Consider the following 17,815-nt stretch of genomic DNA (forward strand, 5'->3'; position numbering starts at 1 on the left):
CTCTGAATTTGCTTGAGGGGAAGAGCACTCTGTTTCGAACTTCAGCTTTTCCTTCTATTACACCTGCACGTAGAGACCCTGATGGGGGCAGGATGGGGATGGGGAGGTAGGGATGGGCATGAACCTGAACGGCTCTACTGTGATGGTGCCCCATCTAGATACTGCCAGTGCAGGAGTCTGGTCCCCTCTCTTGGCCAGGCCCTCCTTCTCTCCACACACAAGGCAGGGCTCTCTTCTGACAAAAGAGATCCCATCCGATCCCATCCATGTCCTCTTCCAGTAGAAGAAACAACACCCGCATCCCAGTGCCGGGCCATGGGACTTTCAGTATCACTTCCTACCTGGAACCTTGCCTCACCTCCCCCCACCTCTCCATGAAGTTGCTCCAACTGCACTTGAACTTGACATGCTTATCAGCTTCCCACCAATGATGAGAGTGAGCGAAATCTTTTCCTCCCTACCAAGTCTGATTTGGTAAAAATGAAATTCTGGGGAAATTTTTTTTTCATTCAAAATGAGACCTTGAATCTCAAAGGAAAATGTGCAGCCTTTGTAGTTTAGATGACCAGCTTTGAGAAGGGTCAGCCCAGAGACCATGCACCCCAGTCTCAGTTCCACCTCTTGCCAGCTGGGTGACTTGGGCCAGTAACTTACTATCTCTTACTCTCAGTTTCCACATTTGTAAAGCTGTCATAAGGACAGTAGATACTGTGCAAAGATTATGGAAAATTAAATAAGACAACCCTGTAGACAGGCTGGGGAAAACAAGGTAAATGTTAACTATGATTATGATTATGATTATTGATTTTTTTAGGGCCACACCCACAGCATACGGAAATTCTCAGGCTTAGAGTCAGATCAGAGCTGCAGCTGCCAGCCACAGCCACAGGAACACCAGATCCCAGCCACGTCTGCAACCTACACCACAGCTCATGGCAATACCAGATCCTTAACCCACTGAGCGAGGCCATGGATCGGACCTGTGTCCTCATGGATACTAGTTGGGTTCATTACCACTGAACCACAACAGATACTCCTGATTATTGAATTTTAAATATCAGTGAATTAGCTTGTAAGATGCTATTACCGAAGTCTTTGTGAGAAGTAGCTGTGCAGAGTCAGGTTTCTGTTTTATTCTGAAATGCTGTCTAACACCCCCCCCACCCCGCTTTCTCCTTCCCCTGGGCGATTTCAGCTCTGGGGGTCCCAGTATGCCTTAAACCCCAGGAAGTGTCATGTGTGAATCAAAATCAAGTTTCCTTTGGTAAATACTCACCCTGCCCCATACAAATGCCTGTCCCCTCCATGTGGCAGATTCATCTTTGCAACCCATCAACTCAGAGACTGGTTTATCAGCCCAAGCCACGTCCATCATGTGAATGAAGCCACATCTCGGGTGGCCCTCGAGGGCCTGACCGAGTGGACTTGCCCTCCAGGAACGAGGCTGCCTTCTCCCCCACCCGGCCTTTCCTGAACGTGGATTTCTTTCTGTCATTTTTTATCTTTGTCATTTTCGGTCTCTTTTCCTATACAGCTGTGGGTTTTTTTTAAAACATATTAATTAAGTAACATATGCTCAATTTAGGAAACATAGAAAAGCAAAGAGATGAGGAGGGGGAAAGCAATCCCACTACCACTGGTATGTACCCGTCCAGACCCTCTACGCATGCACACAATTCTTTTTTAAATTATGTATTTATTTGTGTGTTTACATGAGAGTTGCAACATTTACTTCAGGTTCTCTCTTGGTTTCCTTTATTTTTTTTTTTTCCTTCCCCTTTCTCACCACACTTGCGGCATTCCCAGGCCGGGGATCGAACCTGTACCACAGAACAGCGACCAGAGCCACAGCTGTGAAAAAGCAGGAGCCTTAAGCTGCTAAGCCATCTGAAAACTCCCCAATTCTTTTTTTTTTTTTTTTTTTTTTTTTTTAAATGGCCTCTCCACAGTATGTGGAAGTTCCCAGGCCAGGGGTTCAATCCAAGCCGCAGTTGCATTGGTTGCAGCTGCTGGCTATGCCGGATCCTTTAACGCCATGCGCAGGACTGGGGATCAAACTGTGCCACCACAGCGATCCAAGCTGCTGCTGTCAGATTCTTCACCCACAGTGCCACAGCAGGAACTCCCATGCCCACAGTTTTTGTTTCCATGAAAATGAAACCATATAGACTAGATCAATGGTTCCCCATTTGCTTTTGTCCCCCTCCCAGGGAACATCTGGCAACATCTGGGGACATTGTGATCGTCAAAACTGGGGCAGGCAGTGCTCCTGGCATCAAGGGGTAGAGATCAAGGATGCTGCTAGACATCCTGCAATGCCCAGGCCAGTGTCCACAGCCGCTAACTGTCTAGCCCCAAACATCAAGAGGGCCAAGGTGAAGAAACTCTGGTTTGGACCAGGGTTCAGCCGATGACAGCCCCTGCTAGCCAGCTGCCTGCTTTGTTTTTCTGGTTTTTTCATGTTTTAAAGTTTTACTGAAGGCTAGTTGATTTACAACAACTAGCTGTACGACAAAGTGATTCAGTTACATGTATGGAGTTGCCTGTTTTTATCAATATAAATACACTTTTATTGGAGCCCAGTGATGTCCACTCATTTACGTGTGGGTTCTGGCTGCTTTTGCCCCACAGTGACAGCTGAGTAGTTGTAACAGAGACTGCGTGGACCACAAAGCCTAAAATTAAGGTGAGCCACAGATGACATTTTACATTTTTCTGGTATCTAGTTCTTCAAAGGACAAGGACAACTCCATAGCAAAAGAAACAACTCGACTGAAAAAAATGAGCAAAGGACCCGAATAGACATTTTTCCGAAGAAGACACAGAAATGGCCAACAGGTACATGAAAATGTGCTCAACACTAAGCATCAAGGAAATGCAAATTAAAATCACCATGAGATATCACCTCCTACCTGTTAGGATAGCTATAGTGACAAAGAAAAGGTAAGTGCTTGTGAGGCTATGGAGAAAGGGAACCCTCCTGCACTGGTGGTGGGCAGGAAGTTGGTGCAGCAGCTGCGGAAAACAGTATGAAGTTTCCTCAAAAAATTGAATATAAAACTACCATATGATCCAGCAATCCCTCTGCTAGACATATATAAAAGGCAATGAAATCACTGGTGTTTCAAGGATATATCTGTGCCCCAGTGTTCACTGCAGTGTTATTCACAATAGCCAAGATGTGGAAGCAACCCAAATGTCCATTGACAGGGGAGTGGATAAAGAAATTGTAGTACATATGGACAACAGAATATTATCCAGCCATAAAAAACGAGATCTTGCCATTTGCAACAACACGGATGACACTGGAGGACATTTTGCTAAGTGAAATAATCCAGACCTGAAAAGAAAAACATTGCATAATCTCATTTATATGTGGAACCTAAAAGAGTAAGATACATCGAAGCAGGAAGTAGAATGGTGGTTACCAGGATGGCAAGGTGGGGGAAACCGGGAGATGCTGGTAAGAGGGTGCGAAGTTGCAATTATGTTGGATGTGGGAAGTTAGAGATCCAAGCTGCAGCATGATGGCTATAGTTACTGATACTGCATAGTGTACTGGAAATTTGCGAACAGTAGATTTCAGGTACCCTGATCACTCAAAAAAAGACGCTATGTGAAGAGATGGATGTGTTAATTTGCTGGACTGTAGGAATCATTTCACTATGTACATGCGTGGCCAGATATTATGTTGTCCACCTCGAACATACACAATTGCTACATCATGCTGTACAGTAGAAAAAAAATAATAATGTATTGGGGAAATAAATAAATAAATAAATAAATAAACAAATAAATGTAAAGAAAAAATTAAAATGTACAAGGAGGCAGGTAAAATTAGTTTGAATAGTATGTCCAAAATACCATCTTTTCAACATTGCAATTAATAGACAAATTCTTAATAAGATATTTTGCATTCTTTTTTTTCCACACTAAGGCTTCACTTCCAGCACATCTTAATTCTGACTAGTCACATTTCAAGTGATTATGTGGCTGGCGTATGTGGCTAAGGGCTACAATACTGGACAAGGCAGGACCACTGTAAGCTGCAGTATTTAGTTAATATAACTAAAGGTCCTTTCAGGTCCACTGTACATTTTTTATATCATTTTTAAATGGCTCAATTTATTTAAAAGATCTCTGTTTTCTGAATATTTATATTGCTTCCTACTTTCATAAACCATGCTGTCATCAACCCTCTTGTATTAGAGCTTTATACCCCATCATTAATTAGTTCCTTAGGATAAATTTCCAGATGTGGGTAAAAGAACATACGTAAATTGTTAAGCTTTTAAACATAAATATATTGTTTAATAATAATACCTCCCTTACAATGTTGTTATGAGGGTTAAGCGAGCTAGACCATGTAAACCAATTTTATTAGTTCAAGTAAAGTTAATAAGACTTCAGATAGTAGTGCCTGGCATAGAGAGGCACCCTGCAAATGTCATCTATTATTAGTAGTAGTATCACTTCTTAGTTCATCTCCAGCACTGTTACACTAACTTATACTCCAATTAACAACATCTAAGAAGTGCCATTTGCAGCATACTCCCTCTAATACTATTATATTTAGAGCCCTTTCGAATTTCATGTGCAAAAGCAGCTTCTTGTTATTGTTGGTTTCATCTGACCATAGCTCATTTGTTTTCTTACATTCAGGATTAGTTTTCCTTGGATAGATTTGTCATAACTTCTGCCTATATCCACACGTAGAGAGAGAGTTGAGTCATTTTTCACTGAAATGTTTACAACAATCAAAGACCATTTGTATCAGTCACCTTTCCTTGGTTAGATTGTTACAACAATCTGAAAGTCTCAGTGGCTTACAACAAATATCTATTCTCACTCACAGTCCATGTGAGAACCTGGGCTAAAAGAGCAGTGTCCATTGGTGACATGCCTTTCTCATGGATGACAGAAAAGGGCAAGTGATCAAGAATAAGAGTGAAGTCTCCAATAACTTCTACCCTCACCAATCTTCTGTTCACATCTCATTTTGCTCACGACAAAGTAAGTCATGGCACAAGCCCAATATTAGTGGAAAGTAGGTTCCAACCATGAGGGACACTGCATGTCACACAGCAATGGGTGGGGATTGAAAGGAGAGCAATGATTGAGAACAATAACACGATCTACCCCAGTAGTCAATCAATCCGTTAAGTCAAACTGGTTATGTGGCTCCACCCACCTGGAGTCAGGGATCTTTCCCTGGGACCCATTATAATTCTTACAGGAGTGTTATGACTCCTGCCCCCTAAGGGAGATGCTGGGGTGCTGACCTGCTTCCGAGTTGCCCTGAGGATAAATGGATCCAGAGAAACTCAGCTTAAAGTAAATACAGCTACATCTCCACTCCCTGCATGAAGGTACAAACTCGCCCATCAAAGAAAATAACTTTGTATCTAAAGAAATCATCTCATCGTCGACCAATGAGGAAATGACAAAGCCCTGGATGCTCTGGCAGCCACCAAACAGATGAAAGCTACCTTGATTCTCTAGGAAAGATGATATGACGGTCCCCTTAGAACAGGGGAGAGAGGAGTTTATATCCTGGCTGCATCACCTGTATGATCAATAGCTGCTGCCATCATCCTCCCCATCGTGATCGTCATCACTGCTGCCACCAGCATCTTTAAGGTCAAGCCAGCTGCCATGCTCCGAACCCAGCCAACAGCACCCTGGATGGCCAAAGAGGCATCTCCACCCCAGAGGACTGACTCTTGTCCTAAAGAAATGAGCCACAGGCTCTGGTTGCCTGACCAACTGGAAAATCACGAAGCCGTGAGATTGCCTAAAAATGTATTCCTACACTCCTAACACTAGAGAGTTTTTGAATTAATAAACGTGTATTAAAATCACAAGCCTATTCCACTCCGAGCCTCAAGAAAGGATTCTAGGAACATGGAAAACGAAAAGGAGAGATGCCTGTTTCCCATGGCAAGTCACTTCCTATTGGCATTATTTATTTATATAACAAGTCTTTCTGGACTGGTTAAGGGAACTGCCAATTATACACACCACCTTTCTTCAGGTTACAGAGAAGCATGACGTTTCTCCTTGCTCCACGTGGGAGCACCTGGGCTGGAAACCCTTGTCCTGACAACCGGACTCTTCCCCGGGTTTGTCTGCCTCTGGAAGGATTCAGTGCTCATTCTGAACCAACGGCAAAGGAAAGAAAAATAATATGATCCTTTTCCATCCCATGGGGCTACTGAATTTGCCTGAGCCTTTGAAATGGTCAGGAATGAAAGTACAGTATTTTCTTCTTTATCCATTTTCAGACTCTAAGAATTCAAGGACCAGCTGAAATCCCACCTCTGCTGTGAAACTTTTTGTCATCACGCATGGTATTCCTTCCTCCAAAACCCAACGGGTATTTCCTGACTTTACTACCCCTTCGTCGGCTCTGCCTTCACTCCTGGCGATGTCGGTTAACTTCCAGAGTGGACTGCAGCAGGTAGGGATTATACAGGTTCAGGCCAACCTCCCTCTCTCAGTGTGCACAGCAATTGGTTCAGGGGTGAGCCTGCGATGCCAGCACGACTTTTCAGCATTTGCTCTGCATAATTAAAATTAAAGTTGGAAGAGAGACCCTCCCATCTTCTCTGGGTCATGAGCTATAAGGAGAGTTTAGGCCTGGAATTTCTTAAGGCTCTCTTCCCTGGACTTGGGCAGAAAGCACAGACTGAAAGATGGAGAGCCCTAATGACATGATTTGAACCCCTAGATCCAGCTATGCCTGAAGTTCTTATCCCAGACTTCCCAGTTACATGAGGAAAATATATTCCGTTTTCTGCTTCAGTGAATTTGAGTTGGTTCTTGTTATCTACAACCTAAGTGACTAATGTGCTCACTCAGAATTCTTTAAGAAAAAGGATGCTTAAGGTAAGGAGGCTCTGGACCTCAAAGCCCCCAGAATCTTTGTGTCTTGCTGCTCTGCTCTTGTCATTGTGTGATTGAAGCTGACTGCCTCCCTCTTTGGATTCCAGCTGGGAACAGAGAGAGCACGTGGGGCAGTGCACGGCCAGTGTCTGAAGGCCCGGCCTTGGAGCTGGGGCAACTGCCTCCCTCGGGGTCATGTGGTCAGTAGTCAATGACGTGGCTACACCTGAAGGGGCAGCTGGGACATGTAGTCCATCCAGGCTGTTGTGTGTCCAGCCATGACTGTTCCCGAAAGAAAGATGTGGATGTACAACTGTCAGTGTCTGTAGAATAAAAAACGCCAAGTCCACATGAAGTGCTTGCAAAGTTGGGAGTGAGGTGGGGAAAAGCTGGACTGTAAGTAAAAAGAACTAGTTAGCAGTGCTCCACTTGGTCTGCTGTGGCAGTATGTTACCAGTCAACTTAGCAAAGCCGGAACGACATTCCACAGAGCTCCTCTCCTCATGGGGCTCCACGCTGGGGTTGGCCATGAAGACTTTAACCTGAGCTTGGGCAGCTGGCAGTGAAGCAGCAGCCTGAACACTTGGAGGGTCGTGCAGGGCCCCATGCATGGGGCAGTTTGTGGGCACTGCTGCTCTCCTGCCAGCTCACCTGCTGCATGGGGTGGCAGCCTGCAGCTTCGCCCCAAGTGCCCAGCCTCCTCTGAGATGCTCCAAGTCCTTGGACCAGGGCAAGCCTGGCTACGTGGTAAAGGGCACCAGCAGCTTCCGTGGGTCCCCACGCATGGAGGTTGGAGGCTATGGGAGACAGACACAGGCTCCAGCTGGCCTCGCAGCTCCCAGCCTCTCTGTACCTTAACCTTGATGTTTCTCAACCTCAGGGAGTGTTGCTGTTTTAAAGCAGAAGACTGTTGTGTGGAGCTGTCCTGTGCCCTGCGGGGGTGTTGGGCGGCATGCCTGGCCTCTACATCCTGGTTGCCAGTCGCAGCCTTCGCCGCAGTTGTGAGAACCCAAACTGTCTCCGGACATTGCCAAAGGTCTCCTGGGGAGCAGATCAGATCACTCCCGGTTGAGACCCAGTGTCTTCACATATAAGGTTTTCTTCTCAGTTCCTGGCCTCGTGACCTATAGCAACTTCCGGCCCACCTTCGCACCAGAGGCCTGTGTCTCGGAGACTTGCTGAGACCTCGCCACCAGCTCCCACAGTCACAGAGAGCCTAAAACTCCACAATCCGTCCCTTATGTCGGGTTCCCCAGAGCTGTTCCGATCAGGGCTGTATCATGACTTCGATGGGCTCAAGTGTGCATTTGCCTTCAGGGGCCTCTTCCTCCACAAAAAATTTAAAAATGATATGTTAAAGCTATTTTGGTATAATAAATATTAATATTACATAGACTGGATTTATTATTAGATATTTGTTTATACTTTTTTTTTTTTTTTTTATGGCTGCACCCTGCAGCACATGGAAGTTCCCGGGCTAGGGACTGAATCCAAGCCTCAGCTGTGACCTACACTACCACTGTGGCAATGCCAGATCCTTTTAACCCGCTGCACCAAGCCGGGGATGGAATCCCTGCCTCCACCGTGACCAAAGCTACTGCAGTCAGGTTCTTAATCCACTGCACCACAGCAGGAACTATTATATGTTTTTTCATTAAAAGTAAAGCTTTTACGGCCCCCTGCAAGTAAGGTGTGCTCTAGGCATTACATATTTGAATGGAAGACTCAGCCTTCTGCCTGCTTCTTCCCCAAAGCTTGACTAACGGGTACCTTCAGTCACACAATTCTCTTCCTTGTAATCAGAACAAAAACACGCCCTGCAGTGATTTGCTTCTTTGGAGACCAACCTCAGCCAGGGAAGGAACTCTAGGTACTTGAGGCTGCAGTCAGTGGAGCAGAACAAAATTGGGTGAGGGCCCTCCAGGAGTTTGCCTCTGAGCCTCCTAGCGGGCCAACAGAAATGATGGTTGCTGTTTAGGGAATTCAGGGCAAAAGATGAGCATGCAATACAACTCCCTTTTAAAAACGTCAAAGAAAACAAGTGTGTCTCAAGGTGAAATTGCCGACATGTGTTTTCTATGTATTTACCATTAGATCGTTAATAATCGGATATAAATCATCCAGTGCAATCAGATGATCCAATCCCGGGGCCCCTTTCCCCACCTGGTGCCGGCTGCTTCTGATTAGCTTGGGGCCCCGCTGCCCTGACGAACAATGGGCTCCTCTCGGGTCCGTGGAGGACAGGAAATTAAGCCATCAGGCACCTTGCCTATTATTTCCATGCTATCCTCAAGCTGTAAATCCATCAACTATGAAAGGGAGAAGCATAAATGGAGGCCAAAGAGGAGGAAGTTGGAGATGCAGTTTTATTTGCCACACCACCTCTCAGAAAGTTTGTGCACAAATGCTCAGTATTCACTCTGGCATTAAAATACCTGCTTCACAGCAGATGTGTTCTAGACGGACACACTGTAGATGCTAAGACATCTGCAGCAAAGCACCAAATGTTTCTTTTAGCAAGAACTTTGCTTTTATCTCTGGAAGTATCAGGAAACCATTTTGAGTCGAGCCGCCAAAATAAAGGCAGTGGAGTTTTGAGATAAATGTTAGGAAAATTGTGTAAAACATTATATCAAAACCCTTGGCACTGTCGAAAAGCAAGATTTCTGAATCCAATGAGTAGCTGCAGAAGAAAATTCAGTTCCATTTTTTCACTTTGTCTGCCAATTTTATAGCACTTCATTTAAAATGGAATCTCTAAAGAATCAATTCAAATTAGCTTTACAGTTTTCCCCAAAGAATCGGCTTTAAAATAAATTGAATTGGCGCATGTGACATAATAAGTGAGCATAAAATTCATGTTAACTAGTCCGAAGGAAAAACTTCTCATCATAAGGAAACAAATAATCTCACATGACTGAGCTAAAAATAGTCTTTAGATTGTCGGTTTCAAAATGGAACAAAAATAGGGAGAGTTGTTATAATAATGATATGGCACATTTCCTCCTAATGAAATGGCCTTGAATTTTTGTAATAAATTACAGAAAGAGAATCCTTTGGGCAAAAATAAGGGACCAGACATGAGTTGCTTTCATCAATAGAGTGACAGCAATGCAAATACCTTCCAGCTGGGAGTGAGCAGCCCTGGCTGGTGGCTTCATTACTGAAGACAGGGCAGAGCTGGGGGGAGCCGTGGTTAGAGTGACGACCCGCCTCCATCACCTGCTGCCCCTTGACTGCAAAACAGCGCTGTGTTTGCTTTGTTTTGCTCAGCCACATTTAGCACAAACATTTATTTGAAATCTCTTTATTTGGGACTTCCCTGGTAGCTCAGGAGGTTAAAGATCCGGGGTCACCACTGCTGGGGTGAGGGTTTGACCACTAGCTCGGGAACTTCTGTATGCTGTGGGAATGGCCAAAAAAAAAAAAAAAAAAAAATAATAATAATAATAAAAAGAAGAAGAAAAAAGAAAAAAAAGAAAAACAAAAAAAAGAAAAGAAGTCTCTTGGGAGTTCCCATCTTGGCTCAGTGGTAACAAACCCAACAAGTATCCATGAGGACGCAGGTTCAATCCCTGGCCTTGCTCAGTGGGTTAAGGATCTCGTGTTGCCATGAGGTGTGGTTGCAGATTCGGCTTAGAGCCTGCATTGCTGTGACTGTGGTGTAGGCTGGTAGCTGCAACTCTGATTCGACCCCTAGCCTGGGAACTTCCATATGCCTCAGGTGTGGCCCTAAAAAGACAGAAAAAGAAAAAAGTTCACAGTTGTGAAATGTACAGTTATTTAATTAAGGAGGGGAGAGTTGGAGTTTATGATGATTTTCTTCCCGCTACTGAATTCAATAAACAAATACTTAGGTTTATTGCTGAAGAAGTTTTGATGGAGATTTTTAAATTTAATTTTTTAAATTTATTTTATCGAACTGTAGTTGATGTACGATGTTGTGTACAGCAGAGCGATTCAGTTATACATGCATAATAGGTTGCATCTGCTGATCCCAAACTCCCAGTCCATCCCTCCCTCCTGCTTCCCTACAACTACAAGTCTGTTCTCTATGTCTGTGAGTCTGTTTCATTTGAGTCATTCATAAGTTCATTTGAGTCATACATTAGATTCTGCATATCAGTGATATCCCATGGTATTTGTCCTTTGTCTGACTTATTTCATTTAGAATGATAATCTCTAGGTCCATCCATGTTGCTACAAATTGCAAATTTCATTCTTTTTTATGGCTGAGTAGTATTCTATTGGATATATATGTATATGTGTGTGTATCCATACATATCTCACATCTTTATCTAGTCATCAGTCCATGGACATTCAGGTTGTTTTCCATGTCTTGGCTATTTATGTATTGCTGCTATAAACAGCACCCACATCTCTCATCCAGTGCCACCATCTGTAACCCACTGCCCCCACTGATCTGTCAAATCTACTCATTTCTTTCTGTTCCCACCCACCTCCTGAATCCAAGCCTCTTTCATTTCTGGCGTGGATGTTGCAGCATTCTCCTGTAGCCAGCGCTCTTCCAGAATGCACTCCAGAACCACTCACGTCTGTCCTTCGCACTGCAGCCAGACTGATATTTATTTTCCAGAGGCAAATCTTGTCATGCCACCTCTGCCCTCACCATAAAAAGCCTTCAATGGTCTCTCATTGCTTTTGGGAAAAAGATGAAATTCCCTGCCCTGCATGGCCTGGACACCCTCCATAATGTCAGCATCATCTTAGGCCTCATGCTCTGCCCCACAGCTCCTCAGCCACTGTGGGTGGCCTCCCCTTTATCTCTGCTCCTTGCCATGTCCCTCCCACTGGGGGGCCTGGCAGTGCCCTTCCCTCTTCCTGGAATGCCCTTCTCACCACTTTGTTTAGTCATCCTTTAGATTGCAATTTAATCCTCGGCAAGCCCACCCTATGTCCCTGTTTGGGTATCTGACTCGAGCCCATCCATACCTGTCTAAACCAGCTACCTCTCTGTTATGGCTGAACTGTGTCCCTCTAAATTCATATGTTGAAGCTCTAACTTCTAGGACTCAGAACATGACTGTGGCGATAGGCCTTGAAAGAGGTATTAAGCTACAAGGAGATCCTGCTGAATAGCATTGAGAACTTTGTCTAGATACTCATGTTGCAACAGAAGAAAGGCTGGGGGAAAAATGTAATTGTAATGTATACATGTAAGGATAACCTGACCCCCTTGCTGTACAGTGGGAAAATAAAAAAAAATAAAATAAAATAAAAAAAAAGAAAGAGGTATTAAGCTACAGTGAGGTTGTTGGGGGGACCCTAACCCAGGAATGACTAGTGTCCTTGTAAGAAGAGATTTGGACACAGACACGCAAAGAGGAAAGACCCTGTGGGGACACCAAGAGAAGGCTGCCATCTGCAAGCCAAGGACAGAGGCCTCCAGTGAAACCAAATCTGCGGATACCTTGCTCTTGGACTTAGAGTCTCCAGAATTGTGAGGCAATAAATTCTGCTGTTTAAGCCACCTCGTTTGCAGAATTTTGTTAGAGCAGCCCGAGCAGACTGATACGCTCTTTGTCATAGAAACGGTCATAAAGTGTGTTGTCAGCTTAGCTGCAACTTAACTTTCATTTCACTGTTTGCTCGCTGTCTTCCTGATAAGAAGGCCAACTTTGAAAAGACAGGAACTGGGTGTGGTTTTGCTCATCATGGTATCACCAGAGCCTGGTACGGTGCCTAGCAGGTAGTAGGCGTTCTAGAAATACTTCGTGTGTGTAAACGAATGCATAGACCAGGAAAAACAGATGAGTGAAGGGATGAACACACAGGGAGAAGAAACAGTAATTACACAATGGTTTTTACCTTCGGGAAGAATCCCTTTGGGCCTGGGTTGCATCCAGGAGCAAGGGCACCTTGTATTGGCTAATATGAGCATTAACACGCATTTATGGAATTTCACTGGATACAGTGAGTTCCTGGAATTTCAAGATTTTAGTCCCACAGAGAAACACCATTCAGTGATATTTAATCTCATGGATTTTATTGTGAAAGAGGCAAATATCTGACGAGAGAGTAAAAAAGAAAAAATAATTCTAAGAGGCATAAATCCAACATCCTTGCAAGTGGAAGAAAATATCTTGTTTGTATCAAACCCCATTGATTAATGGCACGCGCTTAATTTCCACTTGGAAAAAGCCCTTGCTGGTTTCCACGGGGGCAACAACACAGTAAGAGCAGCATGGAGTTGCCACGAGGGAAGGAGGGTGGAACACGTGAGAATTTCTGTCGCAGTCTTAAGAGGAGTCCTCTTTTCGGAGAAACTCATTATTCACTTAATTATTCATTCTGTTTATTTACTGTATAGTTATTACACATAAATATGGTGCAAATCCCCAGAATCCTCAAACACCAGATGCCAGTTTCCCTCTGCAGTCCCAGAAGACATAGCCAAGCCATCACTGTGAGAATTAAAACAACAACAACTAAAACCCAATTAAAATTGTGCCAGCATGTTCATTTCCAAAATAAAAACCCTGCAAATGAATAAGCTTTTAGTCACTCCCCTGACTGCTTCTGCAAAAGAACAAACACAAAAAAAACTTTAAACTAAAACTGGCATATAATTAGTATTTAAATCGCAGCTACAAGGAACTTCATATCCGCACAGAAAGGGCGTTGGCTAAGTCAACGTTGTATTGTTTCTCCCGTTTTCAAAATCAAATGATTGAAGAAAACGGCGTTTGGCTTTTCGGAATTTTGATGCGCCTGGCAAAGCCCAGGGATGGTACAGAAAGAAGCCAGGATGGCAACATGATGGTTGGGGTCTTCGAATGCACAGGTTACACAACCTCTCCTTCTTAATGATGTGTGTGTTTGGGGGAGGCGGGGGCTCATACCCAGGTGCCCCTTACCCACCTGAGCGTATGACTGGACATACCGAAGGGGTAAACGGGCAGCCCAGGCTCTTTGAACAAAGTCCAACAAAGCACAGGTGGTGCCAAGGGGAAAGGAGGCCACGTCCTTTGAGAAATTGTTGGTGCAGAGAGAACTGAGGGCAGCACAGGAACGTGCTGGGCTGGGGGACATGCGACTGTGTAGGGGGAGGGGAGGCTGGATGTGGATAAGTGTTTACATGCCATCAATCCTCTGGTCCTACTGGTTCCACCAAGAGCCAGGAGGACTTTTAGAGAAGCGTGTGACTGTGGTCGCCACCAGCAGGGGGGGTGTGATGGGAAGATCTGTCTGCCGACTACACCCAGAGAGTCTTCTCGTGGGTGGGGTCATTGTGAGAGCCGACGTGACCTTGCAGATGCAGGCAGATGAGTCCATTACTGGACCAGCCCAAGGCCTGGGTGCCTCCTCTAAGCTGGGGCTCAGACCTGAAAGGCGCATGGTCTCTGTTCTCAGTGTCAAGGTTATGAGGACTGGATCGGGGGTCAGACGGTCCAGATTCAAATCTCAGGGCGGCCACTGACCGTCACAGCTCTGTGCTTATTTTCCATTCTGAGAATAAGGGCAACGCCTCTGTCTTCAAGTTGCCACAAGACCTAACTGTGCTGGTGCATGTAAAGGGCTGAGAGCAGTGCTAGGTGCTAGCAGGTGGACACTCAACATGGGTTTTTCCCATCAGTGCTGGTAAGTTCCTATCCATGTGGCAACTTATCACAGGGATAAGCTTTGCAGTAACCCTGCTTTTTCCCGACACTTTATTTCCATGGCAGCTGATACAACTGTTTGTTTCACTCTTTTTTTTTTCCTTTTTTTTTCTTTTTTTGCTTTTTAGGGCCACACCCGTAGCATATGGATCCGAGCTGCGTCTGTGACCTACACCACAGCTCACAGCCATGCCAGATCCCCAACCCACTGAGTGAAGCCAGGGATCAAACCCTGGTCCTCATGGATACTGCATGCTGGATTAGTTTCCACTGCACCATAGCAGGAACTCCTGTCTGTTTCACCCTTGAACAACAATAATATTGCTATTTCTGGCACCTCTGATTCAAATAAGTTCATGGCCTCCTGTCCCATAATGCCTCATGGCCATTTCTGTTACCTGCTGCAAATAGTTTCTAGTCACAGAGCCCAATTTGGGGGCCTTTTTGCTGAGATGGCAAAAACATTTTCTAATCTCTTCGGCAACCACAGTGTAGCGTATCAGGTCCACCCAAACACAAAAGGTCTTCGTTCATAATAGACGGAATCGGAACGTTGTATAATATTTCCTTATTGCTTTCTTATTAACATAGCATTCATAGTCTGTGGCTGCTTTAAGAATTCCTGGGCCTGAAAGCCTGGTGCCTTCAGTTATGGCTCAAATTAGATCTATCAAACAGTTACACCCATGATTTCATGAAAGAAACATGATAGGACTGAGGATATCAATTTAAATGAAAATAAAATCATTCTCTGTCTTATGCTTGCATTTTCAAAGCAGCTGATCATTCAGACTAGCGCCGACGTCACCTGCTCGAGGTCTGAAGGTGAGTGTGTGCACCCCAGCCCCTTCCTTCCCGACAGGCACTTCAAGTCGAGTTGCTCCAGCGTCTTCTCCCGGGTGGGGTAGGAGGTGCAAGGGGAGGTGAGGAAGCAGGTGCAGAGGGAGTGGCAGGGCGAGGGTTTATGAGTTTGCAGTTACACCACTAGGCAAGTCAGGTAACAGGGATGGTAGAGATAACAGCGTGTTCATAAAAACATTGAACTGGGGAGTTCCCGTCGTGGCGCAGTGGTTAACAAATCCGACTAGGAACCATGAGGTTGAGGGTTCGATCCCTGGCCTTGCTCAGTGGGTTAAGGATCCAGCGTTGCCCTGAGCTGTGGTGTAGGTTGCAGACTCGGCTCGGATCCCCCATTGCTGGGGCTCTGGTGTAGGCCGGCGGCTGCAGCTCCAATTTAACCCCTAGCCTGGGAACCTTCACATGCTGCAGGAGCGGCCCTAGAAAAGGCAAAAAGACCAAAAAACAAAACAAAACAAACAAACAAACAAAAAACCCATTGAACTGGGACATTCCCACTCTGGCTCAGTGGAAACAAACCCGACTAGGAACCACGAAGATGTGGGTTCGATCCCTGGCCTTGTTCAGTGGGTTAAGGAGCTGGGGTGAGCTGGGATGGAGGTTGAAGATGTGGCTTGGATCCTGCACTGCTGAGGCTGTGGTCTAAGTCAGCAGCTACAGCTCTGATTGACCCCTAGCCTGGGAACCTCCACGGGCCACGGGTGTGGTCCTAAAAAGAAGGAAGGAAGGAGGGAAGAGAGAGGGAGGAAGGAAGAGACAGTGCCGTCCAGCAGAACTCTGTACAATGATGGAAACGTTCTCCTTGGCAGTGTTCAGCATGGAGCCACCAACCACACGCAGCTTTTGAACACTTGAAATGCGGCTACTGGATATGGCTATTTAGGGAAGAACTGTTTTTAATTTTATTTAGTTTTGATGAGTGGAAATTAAATTTAAATAGCCGCATGTGCTGGTGGCTTTAGACAGCACGACTTTAGCCTGATGAACTGATTCACTTTGTGATTCTGATGTAACATACAAGTTGGCTTAGACTTATGACTTTAAGTTGAAATTTGAGTTTACAAATACTATTGAGACACTCAGGAGCATTAGGACATCTGATTACAGAATTGCATTAATTATACGTAAAACTTTAAATACGTGGGGAGATGTCCTTATTCCCTGGAGAATCGAAAGGCTTTAAAAGAGAATTGATACAAGCATTTGAAAACATTCAAAATAAGTCCTCCGACCAACGGAATTAACTAAAAATCAATAATGAAAAGTAGAAAGCCCACAACTTTTGAAAATTTAACAAGTCATTTCTGACTAGCCCATGTGTCAAAGAAGAAATAACCACAGAAATTAGAGACTATTTTGAAAAACATATTAATGAAGACAAGACATATCAATACTAGTGAGATGCAGCCAAAGCAGGGCCTAGAGGACTTTTATAGTCTTAAATGTTAGGGTTAGAGAAGAAAAAAGGCTAAAAATCATTATACTATATGTCCTTCTGTCTGGTTTCTTTCAGTTAGCCTAATGCCCTCAAGATACATTATGTTGTCACAAATGGCAGGCTTTTCTTATCTTTTATGGCTGAATAATATTTCCTTGTATAGGTACAGATCTAGATATATATCATATTTGCTTTATCTATTCATCCATTGATGGGCACATAGGTTGTTTCCATGTCTTGGATATATTAACATATGAACAGGCCCTTTAAGACTAACCACAGGGAGAATCCAGGAACCACACCTGTAGGTTTTCTCAGTGCTGTGAGGAATTATGAAGTTCAAAAGCAGTATAAAGGGGAGTTCCCACTGTGGTGCAGCAGGTTGGGGATCCAGCATTCCTGTAGCTGTAGTGTGGGTAGAAGCTGCAGCTCAGATTTGATCCCTGACAGGAACTCCATAAGCTATGGGTGTGGCCGAAAAAGGGGGAAAAAAAAGAAGAAGAAGAAGAAGAAGAAGAGGTATAAAGGGCTTTCATTTCAATAGGTCCAAAGCTAAGGGATTACTTTACTTTCTTTGAAATGTATACTGCAAGCAATATAATAGGAAAGCTGAGTACTTTCTTTGTTTTTAGGGCTGCACCCACAGCATGTGGAGGTTCCCAGGTTATGGGTTGAATTGGAGCTATAGCTGTCGGCCTATGCCACAGCTCACAGCAACACCAGATCCTTAACCCACTGAGCAAGGCCAGGGATTGAACCTGCAACCTCATGGTTCCCAGTTGGATTCATTTCTGCTGAGTCACAACGGGAACTCTGAAAGCTGGGTACTTTCTGTTTGTGTGTTTTTCAAGGTTCTCCAAATGCAATTCAAATGCAGATATATGAAGTCTCTTCTTTGTCGGAAACCAACCCATATGACAGGCTGTGAACATACTTCCCTATGGCAAAAGCCTGACATTGTTGAGAGTTCAGAGTCCTATAAAGGTGCCATCGATTGGCAGTCTTTGATTTT

General features: G+C 44.6%; 1 protein-coding gene across 9 annotated transcripts in view; it reads right to left on the reverse strand.

Moving 5' to 3' along the window:
* Positions 1-17,815, reverse strand: part of EFCAB11 (EF-hand calcium binding domain 11) — a 191,886-nt gene that overhangs the window by 11,634 nt on the left and 162,437 nt on the right. Inside the window, exon 7 of one of the 9 annotated variants that reach the window (XM_084966685.1) lies at positions 4,287-8,208. The exons of 6 other annotated variants lie outside the window; for them this stretch is intronic. In XM_084966685.1, the coding sequence (XP_084822811.1) occupies positions 8,199-8,208 (10 nt within the window). In that variant the 3' untranslated portion in view covers positions 4,287-8,198. Of the gene's footprint in view, positions 1-4,286; positions 8,213-8,316; positions 8,856-17,815 lie in introns of those variants that run through there. 2 more of the 9 variants (XM_084966684.1, XM_084966680.1) reach the window with 2 other exon arrangements.

Source organism: Sus scrofa, chromosome 7, assembly GCF_054392235.1.
Source record: "Sus scrofa isolate SSC_HxYL_T2T_F1_AM1 chromosome 7, Sscrofa_HxYL_maternal_Yorkshire_Landrace_v2.0, whole genome shotgun sequence".
Taxonomy (NCBI): Eukaryota; Metazoa; Chordata; class Mammalia; order Artiodactyla; family Suidae; genus Sus; species Sus scrofa.